This window comes from Antedon mediterranea, chromosome 8 (assembly GCF_964355755.1).
Source record: "Antedon mediterranea chromosome 8, ecAntMedi1.1, whole genome shotgun sequence".
NCBI lineage: Eukaryota > Metazoa > Echinodermata > Crinoidea > Comatulida > Antedonidae > Antedon > Antedon mediterranea.
This window is the reverse complement of record NC_092677.1, coordinates 10,729,042-10,744,098: the sequence shown is the minus strand read 5'-3', so window position 1 is coordinate 10,744,098 and position 15,057 is coordinate 10,729,042. Positions and strand designations below refer to the sequence as shown.

General features: G+C 34.0%; 1 protein-coding gene across 1 annotated transcript in view; it reads right to left on the bottom strand.

The window, feature by feature from the left end:
- LOC140057606 (uncharacterized) overlaps positions 1 to 15,057 on the bottom strand; it is a 59,757-nt gene that overhangs the window by 28,831 nt on the left and 15,869 nt on the right. The window contains exons 21-40 of the mRNA XM_072103322.1: positions 14,717 to 15,052; positions 14,095 to 14,340; positions 13,415 to 13,549; positions 12,957 to 13,100; positions 12,266 to 12,391; positions 11,831 to 11,947; positions 10,817 to 11,167; positions 9,742 to 9,987; positions 5,385 to 5,519; positions 5,003 to 5,155; positions 4,730 to 4,861; positions 4,294 to 4,407; positions 3,814 to 3,924; positions 3,573 to 3,707; positions 2,905 to 3,054; positions 2,269 to 2,763; positions 1,723 to 1,895; positions 1,175 to 1,388; positions 905 to 1,018; positions 251 to 361 (exon numbers count right to left, since the gene is read on the bottom strand). Of these exons, the coding sequence (XP_071959423.1) occupies positions 251 to 361; positions 905 to 1,018; positions 1,175 to 1,388; positions 1,723 to 1,895; positions 2,269 to 2,763; positions 2,905 to 3,054; positions 3,573 to 3,707; positions 3,814 to 3,924; positions 4,294 to 4,407; positions 4,730 to 4,861; positions 5,003 to 5,155; positions 5,385 to 5,519; positions 9,742 to 9,987; positions 10,817 to 11,167; positions 11,831 to 11,947; positions 12,266 to 12,391; positions 12,957 to 13,100; positions 13,415 to 13,549; positions 14,095 to 14,340; positions 14,717 to 15,052 (3,738 nt within the window). The remainder of the gene's footprint in view (positions 1 to 250; positions 362 to 904; positions 1,019 to 1,174; positions 1,389 to 1,722; positions 1,896 to 2,268; positions 2,764 to 2,904; positions 3,055 to 3,572; positions 3,708 to 3,813; positions 3,925 to 4,293; positions 4,408 to 4,729; positions 4,862 to 5,002; positions 5,156 to 5,384; positions 5,520 to 9,741; positions 9,988 to 10,816; positions 11,168 to 11,830; positions 11,948 to 12,265; positions 12,392 to 12,956; positions 13,101 to 13,414; positions 13,550 to 14,094; positions 14,341 to 14,716; positions 15,053 to 15,057) is intronic.

The following is a 15,057-nucleotide window of genomic DNA, read 5'->3' as shown; positions in this document are numbered from 1 at the left end:
CACTTGCAGAAATCTTTGTCATTCATCTATATCCTTGCCACAATTAATCAAGAATTCCAACTCTATTGATATCTTTAAACAGTTGCTGAAAACCCATCTCTTTCGCATAGCATATGAAATGATATCATTTCTACCTAGTTCGAGCCTTGTGGTCGTAGCGCTTTATAGAAAATTTATTTTGGTTAGGTGCTGTACAAAAGACAATTATTATTTTGATTAACCAATATGATGTTTAAAAAATAGTACATACCTATTTCGCAAACAATTCCTTCAAAACCAAATTCGCATTCACAGATAAATTGGCTGACTTTATCGATGCATTTGCCATTAATACATGGGTTACTATGGCACTCATTAATATCTTAAAAATACAACATAACAAATTATCAAAATATATGGACAATAATATTGTCTTATGAAATCAATATAAAGAAATAAACCTAGTCTGCCAATGTTTTTTTGAAATCCTGGTTTATAGTGCTCAGTTTTTATTGACTAACCTGGGAAAAATGCAACATGTCAATAAAATATGTACATGAGCAAGTATAAAATAGTCCCTTCCTTAGGATAAATTTAGGGAGAAAATTATGTTTGTATTATATTTAATTTTTAATTTAATAATACCTAATCTCTATTTAGGGGATATGACACTTTGTATCATTTTATTGATAGAGTTCATATATACTACAACACAAATAGTTCAACTTCTTTTTAAACAAATTTAGTGAAACTACACTATCAAATTTTATGTGACAAAAAATGTGATGTGCCCATATATGGACACGATGACATCATATCACTACCATATTTAGGCATCACAATTTTTTTGTCAAACCAGTTTATTAGTCTAAACCGAGCTGTAGACTTTTAGATAACTTGATATAGAATGCATAAGAACAATTACCATTTTCACAAAATGTTCCATTGAAGCCAGGAAAGCAGTCACAAATATAAGAATCGATACCAGCATCTAGACAGTGACTGTTTACACATTCATTACTCTTACAATCATCTTGATCTGGAGATATAAACAAAAATTTAATAAGTAACAGCAATAAAATATAATAATTAATAAATAAAAAACAGATCCATTGATGGCAGAAAATATATTTGAAGCATCTAACTTATAGGTAATAAGGTTGCTGTAGTACTCTTGTGGAAAAAACATACTTACCAACACCTCTTGCTAATATTGTGGACCTGTTTCCCCATTCTGGAAGATAGTGATCTGCAATGTAGAGCTCGTCAAATAATGTCTCTGTCGAATCCATTACCGTTTCGACATCTGACCCTAGTCGTGCTCCGATAGTCACATAACCATGGCTTGTTGCGACAACATCAGGCGTTGACTCTGATTCTTGGTTTTTCTTGTTGCCATCAACAAACACCTATATTTAAAAAAAAAATATTTTGCTGCAGTTGAACTTCTGGTTTTGCGAGAGTCCGGTATTTGAATTGACTGTAGTTGCTACATATCTGCAGCTTCATATAAGGTTTCTATTACTGCTGCTAATGTTGTACAACATACTATTTCTGCCTCTACAACAGAAGTTGCTACTTATATGAAATGTACAATACATCAACTTACAGTTTCTGCTTATATAAATAATATCTGCTATTATTGATCTATTTATTCTTACTACTGTATGTACACATTCAATAGCAATGTACTGCTTTCAAAATGGCGGCACAGTTTTGATTGTACAGAAGCATAAAGCATACCTCTAATCCCGAACTACCAACTCTATCCCATGTAAAGGCAATCTGTGTCCAGATATCACCAACAATAAAACCACCAGACAAAATGACTTTCCACATACGGTTCCCATCCTTCACAACTACATACAGTGTAGCAGAATTGTGATACACAGCAAAACCTGCTTGATCTGGCGGACCTAAATAAACAATTGAACAAAATGCCAAAAAATTGTGCAAAGGAATGATGTACATACTTCATTTATCCCCTAAAGTGACCTTGTCAACATTATTATTTTACTGCAGTTACTGTTTACTCTATGACCTATTTATGCAATATTTGGCAAGCTTTTGTAGGTAATCATACAACCTTTTATTGCAGTCACTGCTTCATAAACCTTTCAATAGAAACAAACTAATATCATACGTTATTGCAGTAAACAAATGTAGTTACTGCAGTAGAATAATTGTCATTTCCTTTAACTAAAGAACTAATACCCAATCATAAACATTGTTTATTGTAAAATTGCAAAAAATGCCATTTTGATATGATAATGAATGCAACAAACTTACCAGTTGATATGAAATATTTATCTCCCGGTTTCAGTAGTTCATCGAGTGTTAGTCTTACCCAGAAAGACACGGTCAAACCACTATCACACTCCAACGGAGACACCGCACAAGGAATTGGAAATGGCATTGACAACACCACTGTGTCATTCTTTCCACGGTGCGGAACCTCAACTGCTTTACTATGTATACCGAACGGCATTACAAATTCATCAAGGTTATTAAAAAATGGCGTGTATTCACCATCGACCATACAACCAGCGTCAATCTCATCAAAAGGGTCATAGACTGGTGTTGTGCCATAGTCTGGAGTTGTTGTTGGCTGTATCGTTGTGGTGGGTTCAGTCGTAGTATTGTTAGATTCAGGATCCGACACTTGTAAAAGTGATGTGTAAATATTCATTGGAACAGCAAACGTCGTAGGCTGAGCAGTGGTTGGAACTACCAACGAATCATTCACATTAAACGTACATGCAAACTCATGCGGGTAGGATGGTTCTAAACAATTAAACAATTTAAAATGGAAAAATATTCATTGAACATCAATAAAACTGTATAATATAATTTATTGTTCTAAAAACAGCTGTGGTTCCAGGATTTTAGGCCTAAACATTGTAAAATGAATTGGCGCATATGTACCTTCTGTAATAATCGTTGTGGCTGCTTCCGTTGTAAACACCATTTCGGTAGTTGTTGGTATGGTGGTTGTTGCGGCTTCGGTCATAACCACTTCTACCTCCGTAATAACAATCTCAGGTTGATCTGTATACAGTACAGTTTCCATCAACTCTGTCAATAGTTTGTATAAATATGTTTAGTATCAGAATATAAAATAATGTTTATTCTTTATATTTTATTTAATACAACACATACAATTGTCAACATTTTTTTTTAAATGATGATAGTCATGTCATTGAATCATGATTAAACACAGTGGCCATATTTTTCATTCACACTTAAGCTAATTTAAAAACCCTTAAATTCATTTATAATATCGTTCATGGTTAGTTTTATGTATTTTGAGAGCAATATAATACAATTTTGACTTAAGTGAAATACTTAGTATTTATGGAAAACATTTTACTCAACAAGTGTGACTAGTATGGATAGGACTATAGGTTGCTAAGTAAATTCTATGACACAATGCAGAAGAGAAACTGTGAAAACTTGAGATCTATTTATACACTGAGGATAATATCTCACTTAAATATGATAGGTCAATAAATTCTGGAAAATAGGAATCTCATGACAGTGGAAATATAAGAATTCACATATTTTCAATACAGGTAATTAAATTGATGTAGTACCTGGAGTTGTCAGTTCTGGAGTTGTCACTTCAAGAGTTATTATGTCCATAGTTGTCACTATCGGTTCTGATGTTGTAGTTGGTTCTGCTGTGGTAGTTGGTTCTGCTGTTGTAGTTGGTTCTTCTGTTGTAGTTACTAAATTTAAAAAAGACATTGTAGTTACAATTCCACCAAAAGCCGTCAACATCCACCACAGTAACAAATGATATGACAACTATAAATTCTCCTGTCTGTATCTTACCTATATAACACTCGCTGGTTACTCTGTCACAAGCCTTATTAGCTCCACATGGACATGTTAGGGTGCAATATTCCCCATAAAAACCTTGTTCACAACTTGTTGTATTTTGATCTACAGTATTACAATGAAAATAAATAAATGAAAAGGCAAATTTAAAAAAAAAACAGTGCTGTGGGTGGATCTCAATAAATGTGGATAAAATAAAATAAGTAAAAAGCTCATTTAGAACGATAAAGTAAAACAGCCTGAAATAAATTGTAGAGCTTTCAGGTACACACTTCTTCAGTGCAAGCGAGAGTATTTACAGAGAACACAAGGGATAGGGGTAGAGCCGACAATGTTCTTTGTCTAATCCTTTGTGTGAGACTTATACTAGCAATGTATAGAATACAGGACAATGCCTGATTTCTATATTTCATAATACAAACTTTAGAGCACAAAAAAGCAACTCGTGCACTATAGTAGATTTTGAGTACTTACATGGTAAACATTCACCAGTGGTTCTGTTACAAGCCTGTTGAAAATCACATTCGCATTGAAGTTCACACAACTCACCAAAATCACCGATAGAACAGGTTGAGTCAGGGCCAGGATCTGACATTGAAATATTTTTATACAATTTACTAGAAACTACAAAACGTAATTAATAATATATGTTGCTTATATAGCGCTCACAAAATTGATAATGCACTTTATACATACAAAACATAGTGGACTTGATGTTATCAGACAAAAAGCTTTCTTAAGAGTCCCTTCAATGTCAAGCTGCTAACAGCGCTCATTCATTAGTTCGCGACAGAGTAACCCTCTTTTAAAATATGCATACTGTATGTGTTTTTAAGTGCACACCAGCCAGATATGTACACTGCACTACCAACTACTACAAACCACCTAGGTCTTAATTGTCAAAACAAACCTTTGCAAGTGTCACCAATGAATCCATCTGTGCAGACGGAACCAGAAGCGCATCCAGCAACATAGTCACAGTCCCCATCGCTACAATGACATTCAAGATCACAGTTTGGTCCATAATATCCATCTTCGCACACTGAATTAAAAAAAATCATTACTTTTTATTTACTATTATTAGAAATTCAAGATTTTTGGTTACCTTATACTTATTAGGACAAGCAGCAAACTTTAACTAAAGTGTATGAAATGATTTAAACAATGCAATGTAAAAGTTTACTTTGATCACAATTTTGTCCCATCCATCCAGACGCACAAATACAGCCGAGTGGATCCGGATAACAGAATATCTTTCCACTACAGTTTCCATTTGGTTCTGAACTACATGTTGTACTGCAATCTGTGCCAAACACATTGTCTCGTTCATCACAAACTAAATTTCAAAAGGGATACAAACAGTATCTTCATTAAGACACATATTTACCTTTGAATTCAGTATACCTTTGTTTAAACAGCAACATTTTGTTTTCAAGTGCCATGAGACTATGCAGCTGTCAAAGGAAAAGTCATTTTGTACATGCTTAAAAGCCTATGAAAATGCACAGTTGCTATCAGGTTGTGAAAACAAAATGTAGCACCATTTCTGTATAAAATGTACTTACCCTGGTCACACTGTGAACCATGAAACCCACCTGGACAGACACATGAGCAAGTATCAGCGGAACAAACACCTCCATTATAACAAACAGGACAGCGCTCCAAGCATCCTGGACGTCCACATAAACCACCAGGACAGCCTGATTCAAATTCAAATTCAAATAAACATTTATTTCTTTCATTCATATTTGAGTAAAAAACATTATAATTTCTGATATTTTATAAATAAATATTTTTTTTTAGAGATATAATACAGTAAATCATAATGTATAAAAAGATGATTCAGTTATATACAAAATGAAAGAGGCAAAAAAACCCAAGAAAGTATCGATCAATTGGAAAAAAAAAAATCCAATTGAAACTTGTATGTTGGGAAGCCATGTAAGAAGATTATATACTTATATATATAAATTTAAACATATAAATACACAAACACATATAGATCAACAGACACACACACACACGCACCAACAGTAAAGGAAGCAATTTCGAAAAAGTTTCTAAGTTAAAAAAAATATTACAAAATAGAGAAAACAATTAGTTATAATTTGAAATAAGATATTCTTTAAGTTTAAAAGAGAACATTTTGCTAGAAGACGATGATGAAATTTCGGGAGGTAGATTATTGAATAGTTTAGAACCACTATAGCGAATATTATGTTTCATTTTAGTTAGTTTAGGTTGAGGAAGATGAAGGTCCCGTGATGCTCTTGTGTTATACGAATGGATTTCAGAGTTAGTTAAAAAATTACAGGAAAAGTTAGAAGGCAGTTTGGAATTAATATGTTCATAAACGAAAATGCATTGTTGGAGTTTATTAATATCGTGCACAGTTAAGAGTTTAAGGTTATAAAAAAGGATATTAGTATGAGCAAGACGTGAGTTACCCGAGATAAGACGAACAGCTTTCTTTTGAAGGACGTGTATTTTATTGGTTATCCGCACTTGGCGGATAACCCCTTGTTATTGTCAGGATCTTTTTCTATGTTCTTCTTTCTTTCCACGATTTTTGTTCGCAGCGTATCTCTAATTCTGGCCAACATATGATTGTATAACTTTGTCAAAAGATTGCCCTGTAGCTGTAGATGTGCAAGAAACTTTTTTTTCAAATTTCGAGTCGCGCAGCGTAAGTTACGCGCGATTTTGTGAATTTCAATGATTGATCATAGAATAAAAACTAAAAGTCGCTTTGTATTGAAACTTGGTGAAAGTTTAAGTCATATAACGCGCAAACTTTCTATGGATTAAAAATGGCATGTTTAACAAAAAGTTACGCGCGCACGCGCGTTTTAAATTTCAAAATGCCAAAAATCAATTTCTAATCAATTTTCTACGCGTTTCATGTCATTTTAAGCATTTCAAAAATTCCCAGGCGTGCGCAATTTTTTTACGCGCGCGTGCGCACGTAGCGCAAAAACATCTTTTTTTTGTTTGATTTTTGTTTTTCCAGCCTTTTCTAGTAAATTTACAAATTTTCAATCAATTTCGACTTTAAATTACGTCATACAAGCACGTCGAATTGAATAATTTGCGCGCGTTTTTGATGAAAAAGTTCAAACATTTGTGAAAATTTCTTTCTTTCTTTAAAAAGTCATAGATTCTAAACTCCGTGGTGAACATTTTTAAAATTTCAGATTCTGGAAGTAAATGAGTTGTAGATATCGAATCATGCATCGATATGGCTAACCGGACATTGTGACGTCATCATATGGCCATTCGAATATAAAATATAGGATTTTTGTCTCTTTCGCATAGCTCATCACATTTAATAGAGCGCATCTCCACTTATCCGTATTCCATTTCCCCCCATTTTGTTATATTGTATAGGCCAATCAATTATCTTTCGCATGATCTACCATTTTTTAAATTGTGATGACGTCATCATGTCCAAAAGCGTCAATAACTAGGGTCCCTTATTTTCACCTATTCTGCACTGTATGTAGTACGTATACAGAATATAGTGTATACCGTATATACTTTGACGTGACGCAAAATAGAGAGCCCACTAACATTTTTTCAATGGCATAATCGTTTTTCTGCGCCCAATATTGTAACGTATGAAGTACACGTGGCGTTTGCGCTGCGGATACCCTAACTCGTCCGTAGTGACGAGTTCAAATCTAGTTAAGATTTGAAGGGTAATTATTGGCCCATACAATGTTACAGTAACTAATAAAAGGCAGAATAAAGGAACAGTAAATATTGCGTAAAATTTGAGACGGTAAAAAGGAAGACAGACGATAAAGTATGCCAATGTTTTTAGAAATTTTTAATTCAATTTCTTTTATATGATTTTTAAAATTTAGCTCTTGGTCAATTAAAACACCTAGAAATTTGGTTTGCTTAACATGGGGAATTACTTCAATTCAATTTTTTTTCATCGACATTTTTATTCCATAATCAAAATAAAAACATATACAAATACAATACAAATAATAAGATAATGGAATGGGATACAAAATAAGCACAAGTGCTTTAAGCATGTAACCCTAACAAAAAGATCAAACAATTAGTACAAACAAAAAGAACAAACCAAAATAACATAATGTGATTTACTTAACTTAAATATTTCTATTGTTATAATATTGCTTTAATCTCTGTTTAAACAAACTTAAAGTGGGGGATTGTTTTATATAGTCTGTTAAATTGTTCCAAATATGTGTTCCTTGGTAGGAAATACATTGCTGTCCGACTTTGGTGCGTTTTAGTTGTGGACAGTAGTTTGACCTGTTTCTAGTTGAGTAATTATGGAATGAGGCAGATGTACTAAATAAGTTATTAAATGATTCAGGTAATAGATTATGTTTATATTGATACATAAATATAGCAGTGTGTTTCGTATAAAGGTCAAAAATATTTAATGTTTGGGTTGAAATAAAAAGTGGATGAGAAGGATGCATAAAATGAACATGACAAATATTTCTAAGTGCTTTTTTCTGGAGAATATGTATACGGTTTAAGTTTGTAGCAGAAGTAGCACCCCATACTGTGATAGCATACGTTATTCTAGGTAATATAAGTGCATTGTATACCGTTAACAAGATTTTACTTGATAACATAGACTTCACTTTGTTTAAGACACCAATTATTCTAGAAATACTGTTTGCTACCTCATTTACATGAAAATTAAACGATAAAGTTTCATCCAGAAATAAGCCTAGAAATTTAACTTCAGTAGCTTTTACTATACATTCATTTCCCATCCTCAATTCTAGTGAGGTAGTGTCAGCTGACTTATTTCTAGCCTTAAATATAACATATTTTGATTTGTTTACATTTAGCGTTAATTTGTTAGCAATAAACCAGTCCGAAAGTATAGAAAACTACTTGATCACCAATCAGAATTTTATGAGACTCGTCGGTCAGTTTTTGATGACGTATTCCAAACAACATAAAGTTGCATTTACTTAGGTTTATTGAAAGTTTATTCACATTAAAATAATCGTTAATATTAATTAATTCTTGGTTAAAAGTATGAAAAATTGATTGAAAGTTAACACTTTTAAAAAAAAAAGTCGTGTCATCTGCATAAAGATAAAAGGTAAGGATATCTGAGGCGTTTGGTAAATCATTGATGTAAATTAGAAATAAAAGAGGGCCAAGCAAGGACCCTTGGGGAACACCACAGGTAATGGGCTTAAGATCAGAGGTATGATTGTTAACAGAAGTACATTGAAATCTATTTGATAAGTAATTGTTTAAAAGTTTAAGAGCAACACCACGGATACCATAATTTGAAAGTTTAGTAATCAGAATATGATGGTCAATAGTATCAAAAGCTTTCGACAGGTCAATAAACAAGCCAGAGGGAAAAGAATTGTTTTGAATTGCATCAATAATGTTGTTGGTTAAATCAATTAGCGCAAAAGACGTAGAATAGTTTTTCCTAAATCCGAATTGTTTATTATAAAGAATATTGTGCTTGCTTATAAAATCATAGACGCGGTTATAAATAATCTTTTCAAGAATCTTTGAAAAAAAGGGAAGGATGGAGATTGGACGATAGTTATTTGGATCGGACTTGCTACCTTTCTTGAAAATTGGAATAACTTTACCAATTTTTGGGGAGTTGGGAAAAACACCAGATGTAAGAGATAAATTAAAAATGTAAGTGAGAGGAGAGAGAATAGTGTCAATGGATTTTTTAATAACTTTAGCACAAATGTCATCGATGCCAGAGGCCTTGTTGCTTTTAAATGAATTTGTGATTTTGTGCACTTCTTGATAAAATATATATATATATACATATTGCAATATATTATGAGAGAAAGTGTATGTACTACAACATTTGACAAAAGAATAAACAGTATATTGATACAACTTTTTTATCTATTTTATCAGAATAAAATCATAAAAACTTACCTCTGACCACTACTCGAAAGTAGGCATGGGCTTTCAGGTCATAATCACCGTTTAGAAAACATTCATAAACACCTGATTCTTCAATATATGCTTTTGTAATAGTTAAGATTGGTAATCCATTTGCAAAATCCAAATCCTCTCCATTAAATTTCCAACGTAGATTCGCATTCTCTTCGGCATCTGTAGATAATTTTGCGAATCCGCCATGTGAAACACGGACTACATCTTCTAAAGCGTTGATTGCAGCTAGTAAAAATAAATGAAATATTGAATCTATCAATTAAAATCATAAATCCAAAACTAAATTTTTGTAATAGTGGCCTCAATGTTGTTTTTTTTTAAATATAGCTACTGTACATCTAAGGTTTGGCCATGTTTTACAAAATTATAAATCAAAATGTTGTTACTGCAGTACCTGCAGTAGAATAATGACATGAACCTTAACATTTCTCTATTATAACCTTTACAATTAAAAAATAAACTACTGTGGTAAGATGCTATTGAAGTGAGTAATAATTAGGAACATTTGGCCAAAAATACGGGAAGCCACAGGGCGGGGCTCATGAATAATGTATGCATGAGCTTACGGAGAATGACTAGAAAGAAATTTGAACTTCTACTTTAATGGTTTAACAAAATAACATTTTTATTGGGTTAAAATGGCTGTGTTAAAAGAAAAAATGTTGTGCAGCAATTGAATAGGAAGGCTAGGCCTATGCTGTACCAGCAGGTAGGGCCAAGAGATTCAGAAGGGTTGCCGCAAGACAGGGGAGGGAGAGAGATGTTGCTATGCTAGCTGGGCCTATAGCCCCAATTTAATACACCAGCGTGCAACTAACTACTGCCACTAATACTATCTAGGTAGACCTAGGTCTAGCCCCACTAGCCTATTATAGTAGTACTGTAGTAGGCATGTTGTCTTTGGCCAGTTGTGCGTAACTAGCAGGTGCGCGTAACTAGTACTGAAACGGATATGACGTTTATGTCTGTTTGTGATTGTACGCTTCATCGAACACGGAATATCTGTCCTCCTCCCTTAATAGTCCCTATATTATTGATTATTATGTATACTGACCATTATTTGGGCGAAACCATGCTGTTGTCGTTGTCACAAATCCATCAAGGGTGGCTGTACCAGTGAATGGTCCCACCCTTTGTTCTGCAGTACTTGAAGTTCCAACAACAACTTGAATAGAGTTTGTGTTTGCAGCATCATCACTATCTGGAGTGATAACTGAATCAATTGAGAATGGACCGTTACTTGAGGCATCAAAATCCACGAATTCTGAAGGATCATCTGTCAATGCAATAGTCATTTCTACCGTTCGTGAATCTTTGAGAGAGTAGAATGTCAGCGTGACAGCCGGATCGCTTGACATGTCTGTCCATGGGGGGTCTACCACCAACACAATATCCATAATTTCATCTACAGAAAAAAAAACATATTGCAATCATGCAATTGAATAGTCTCTAATGGTTATGCAACTAAATCGAAAACCAGTTAAGATCTGGAACCAATTTTACACAGTCCCCTTCCTCTATTGAATAAATGTGATAATTTTGCATCAGGAACCAAAGTTAATTTGTCAGATTTGCTGCCCTAGCCTGATGTAAATGATAATTCACGGGTGGGACTCCAACCAACTGCCTCAAGATCATTAGCATAACGTTCATACCTGTACCTCTAAAAAACCAAGCTACCAATGTACTGTGAAATATCTTTGCATCAGGGACCTAAAGCACTCCTAATGAGGGTAAAAAAGGCGAGTCCCGTGTTCTCTGAACGTAGGGGAATGAGCTGTTAGGAGCTCATTGTACTAAGCTTCGGCATTATGTGGTAGGGTGGCCAGTTCCTTTCCACGCCGCCTTTTTTCTCCCTAGTATTTTCAACCAGGTACTCATTTTACAGCTGAGTGAACTGGGAGTTGTCGGGCATTGAACCCGGGTCTATCTGTACGACAGTCAAGTGTAATGAAGGTATATGTTTTAAAACTACACTTTTTTGGGTTCATGAGGTGTCTCCTTAATAGGGGTCCTACTGTAGTATAGAAAGACCTGTAAAGATACATCAAAAAGTTTGTATTCTAACCTGGTGCAATGCAATCCCCTGTCACCTTATCACAGGTGAGAGATGATGAACATTCACATTGAAATTCACACTGTGTACCATAAAACCCAATCGGACATGGAGTCTCTGCCAAATATTCTGTAAAAGAAAACAAGAATATCTTTATTTGTATAATCATATATATGATCCGAGTATTAATTCAAGTATAATCCCAAACAATTTTTATGTACACAAGTCAAGTTAAAAGTTAATATTCATAACCTGTGGCTGTGTTCATCAAACACACTGAAGTGAAACACTTCCTTAAATAATAAGTATTTCACTTAAGTCAATCAATATTTTTATAAATTTTGTTTAAAGTAACATTTTGAAGAAAATTTTAAACTTCAAGGGTTTCCCTTAATTCAATAATCCCGCATATTAAGAATATTCATATAAGAATAAAATATTTATTACCATCACAAGTGTCACCTGTCATGCCGTTAGTACAACCACCAGAACAACCACTGAAATAATTACATTGATCATCTGGACAATCACAATCAAACCGACAATCTGGACCATATTTACCAGTGGGACAAACTAAAACAAAACACATTTCCATGTGACCATAACGGAACTGGGTCAAATATAATCAACAACTGCAGTAACAACAGTTGTTGCTGCAGTATCAACTCTTGTAGTATCACCAACCGCAGTAACAACAGATTTTGCTGCAGTATTAACTGCTGTAGTATCAACAACTGCAGTAACAACCGTAATTGTTGCTACAGTACTACGTCGAGTGGTCGAGTGGTTAAGGCAGGGGCGCCAGAATACAAACCATAAGTCATACAATCAACACAGGTTCAAGGCACTCCTCAAGGATGGTTGTGTTTTTTTTCTCATTTTATACCATCTTTAAAAAATGTGGCCTATCCATTTCTAATAGAGGAAGTGATCATTAAGTGGCCTCAATATAATATAAAAACAAAAAGTTAAATCTTTAAAATTGTTGATGGATAAAAATATATAAATATAAAAAAAAAATGTTGTCGGAATAATTGTTTAATTAATCTCAGCTGCTGCTGCTGTAGTAGCAACAGCTTTAGCAGTACCATTACAATCTACACCATTAACGATAGGTTTAATATCCCATCAAACTTACACGATTCACATAAAAGTCCATAAAAGCCTCCAGCACAAGAGCATCCAAAAGGTGGTGGCCGACACAATATTGTATCTTTACAGCTGTCAGCAGAACTACTACATCTAAGAGTACCATACTGTCCAAAATAATTGGTTGCACGTGCTGGAAAATAATACATCTAGTTACTGCAAAGAAGGTTTGAATAATTACAATTGAATTATATTACTTTATGTTTTTATTATTGACCTTTTATATATACAGATAGAACCTTTTCAGGACACAAAAAAGTGTCCCCTGGATAGAAGTTTCCTGTGTAATGCCCTAATTATTTCCATGCGAAAGAGTTCCCTTGATAAGGGTTTCCCCTGAATAAAGGTTGCCTAAGGGTTGAAATATGTATTGCCTCTCGTTTGTTTCATGCAAAAGTGTCCCCTGAATATGGTTTATTGTATTACAAAAAATGGTATGATACATACGTGTTTCACAGAGATCACCAATGTATCCAGAAGGGCAGATACATGTACAAGAAGCAGGTTCACACACTCCACCATATTTACAGATTGGACATGTGTACCGACAATTAGGTAGACCACACATCCCTGCAGGGCATTCTGTACAAACAAATTAGTTGTTTTTAAAATAATGCATAACAGTTGTATTTCATCTTGCTTAATAGAGACTCGAGTGGCCATAATATCGGCAAAGGTTGCAAGCCACTCTCGGCCATAACTCTGGTGGTAGAACAAGTCTTCACTTCTGGGTTGTGTCCACCTAAAAAAAACTCATTGAATCTTTCGGTATGGGAAGGGTTACACCGGTTTCCTGGTCCATTTTGAAACCTCTGTAATTTATGTATTTATTTTTATATTCCTTTCAGTGACACCTAAAAAAGGAAGCACTGAGGAAAGACAAGAGCTGTCAAAGACAACTATCAGTCTCTCTAAACTCCAGACAAACAAACAATACAAGAAAAAATAAAATTAAGATTACAAGAAAAGACTATGTACAATATGAAAATCAAATTTGTAACAATAAATGTATGAAAAATCAAAATTATTGTTAAATATATATATATGTTAAATATTGTTACCTGACCTATCTACAAGCTTCAAAGACAGTTACTAAATGAACATAAGTATGATATTGCCTTTACTACCTCTCACACTAAGCTGGAAAAATGCATGCATGTTTTCATCCCGTCTTCCATCTATATAACATTCATAGATACCATCATCTTCAACAGTAGCATTTGAAATCTTTAAAACTTCAAACCCATTGGCTGTGGGGATGTTTACTCCATTAAAACTCCACCGAAGTTGTTGATTTTCATTCGCATTTGTTTGAAGCTGGGCATACCCACCAGTCGATGTAACAACAAATGGATTCAATGGTAGAATATATGCTTCAATCAAAACAAAATGAACATACAGTATGTAATTAAATTAAGTTACAAATTTAAACTAGTTGGAATTTCTGCAAATGTGTATTGGTTTCAGTACTGTATGGGTTCAAAACTAAAATTTCAATACTTTTTAAATTAATTTGTAAATTGATTTTTAAAAATGGACATTAGAGAACTAGCATGTGTGGTTTTGTGTATTTGTTAATATTTCATAGTCTAGGCAGTACCAAAAGGCATGTTTCAAATACTCTATATTCAATTCAAATAGCGTCTACCATTACACTATGGAATTTTCTAAGTATTAACAAACAAATTGCTTAGTTTATATAAGCAAGTATAAAAATGGTGTTTGACAAATAATTTGCCGAGAAATTACCTCCAAGTTCCTGAATAAAACCTGTAATATTTATTGGCCTTGCATCATAATCTATTGGTATATACCGAGTCAAAAAAGGACCTGGACGAAGCTCTGCTGCACCAGATGTTGGTAGTCTCATGACTAACCTGCACAACTCTTGACTCCGTATTGTGAGTGTTGTAGACCCAGCAAATAAAGTATCACTCCAATCAGTATCCTCCAATTCCACATAATTGTGGGGTTCAACTAAGTACGACACTGATATATGTGGTATTGGAGCACTGGTATCCTGTTGAGCGTGGTATAAACTAACCCACTTGTTCCGCAAAAAAGCAGTAAGGTCCTGCGGAGGTTCTACA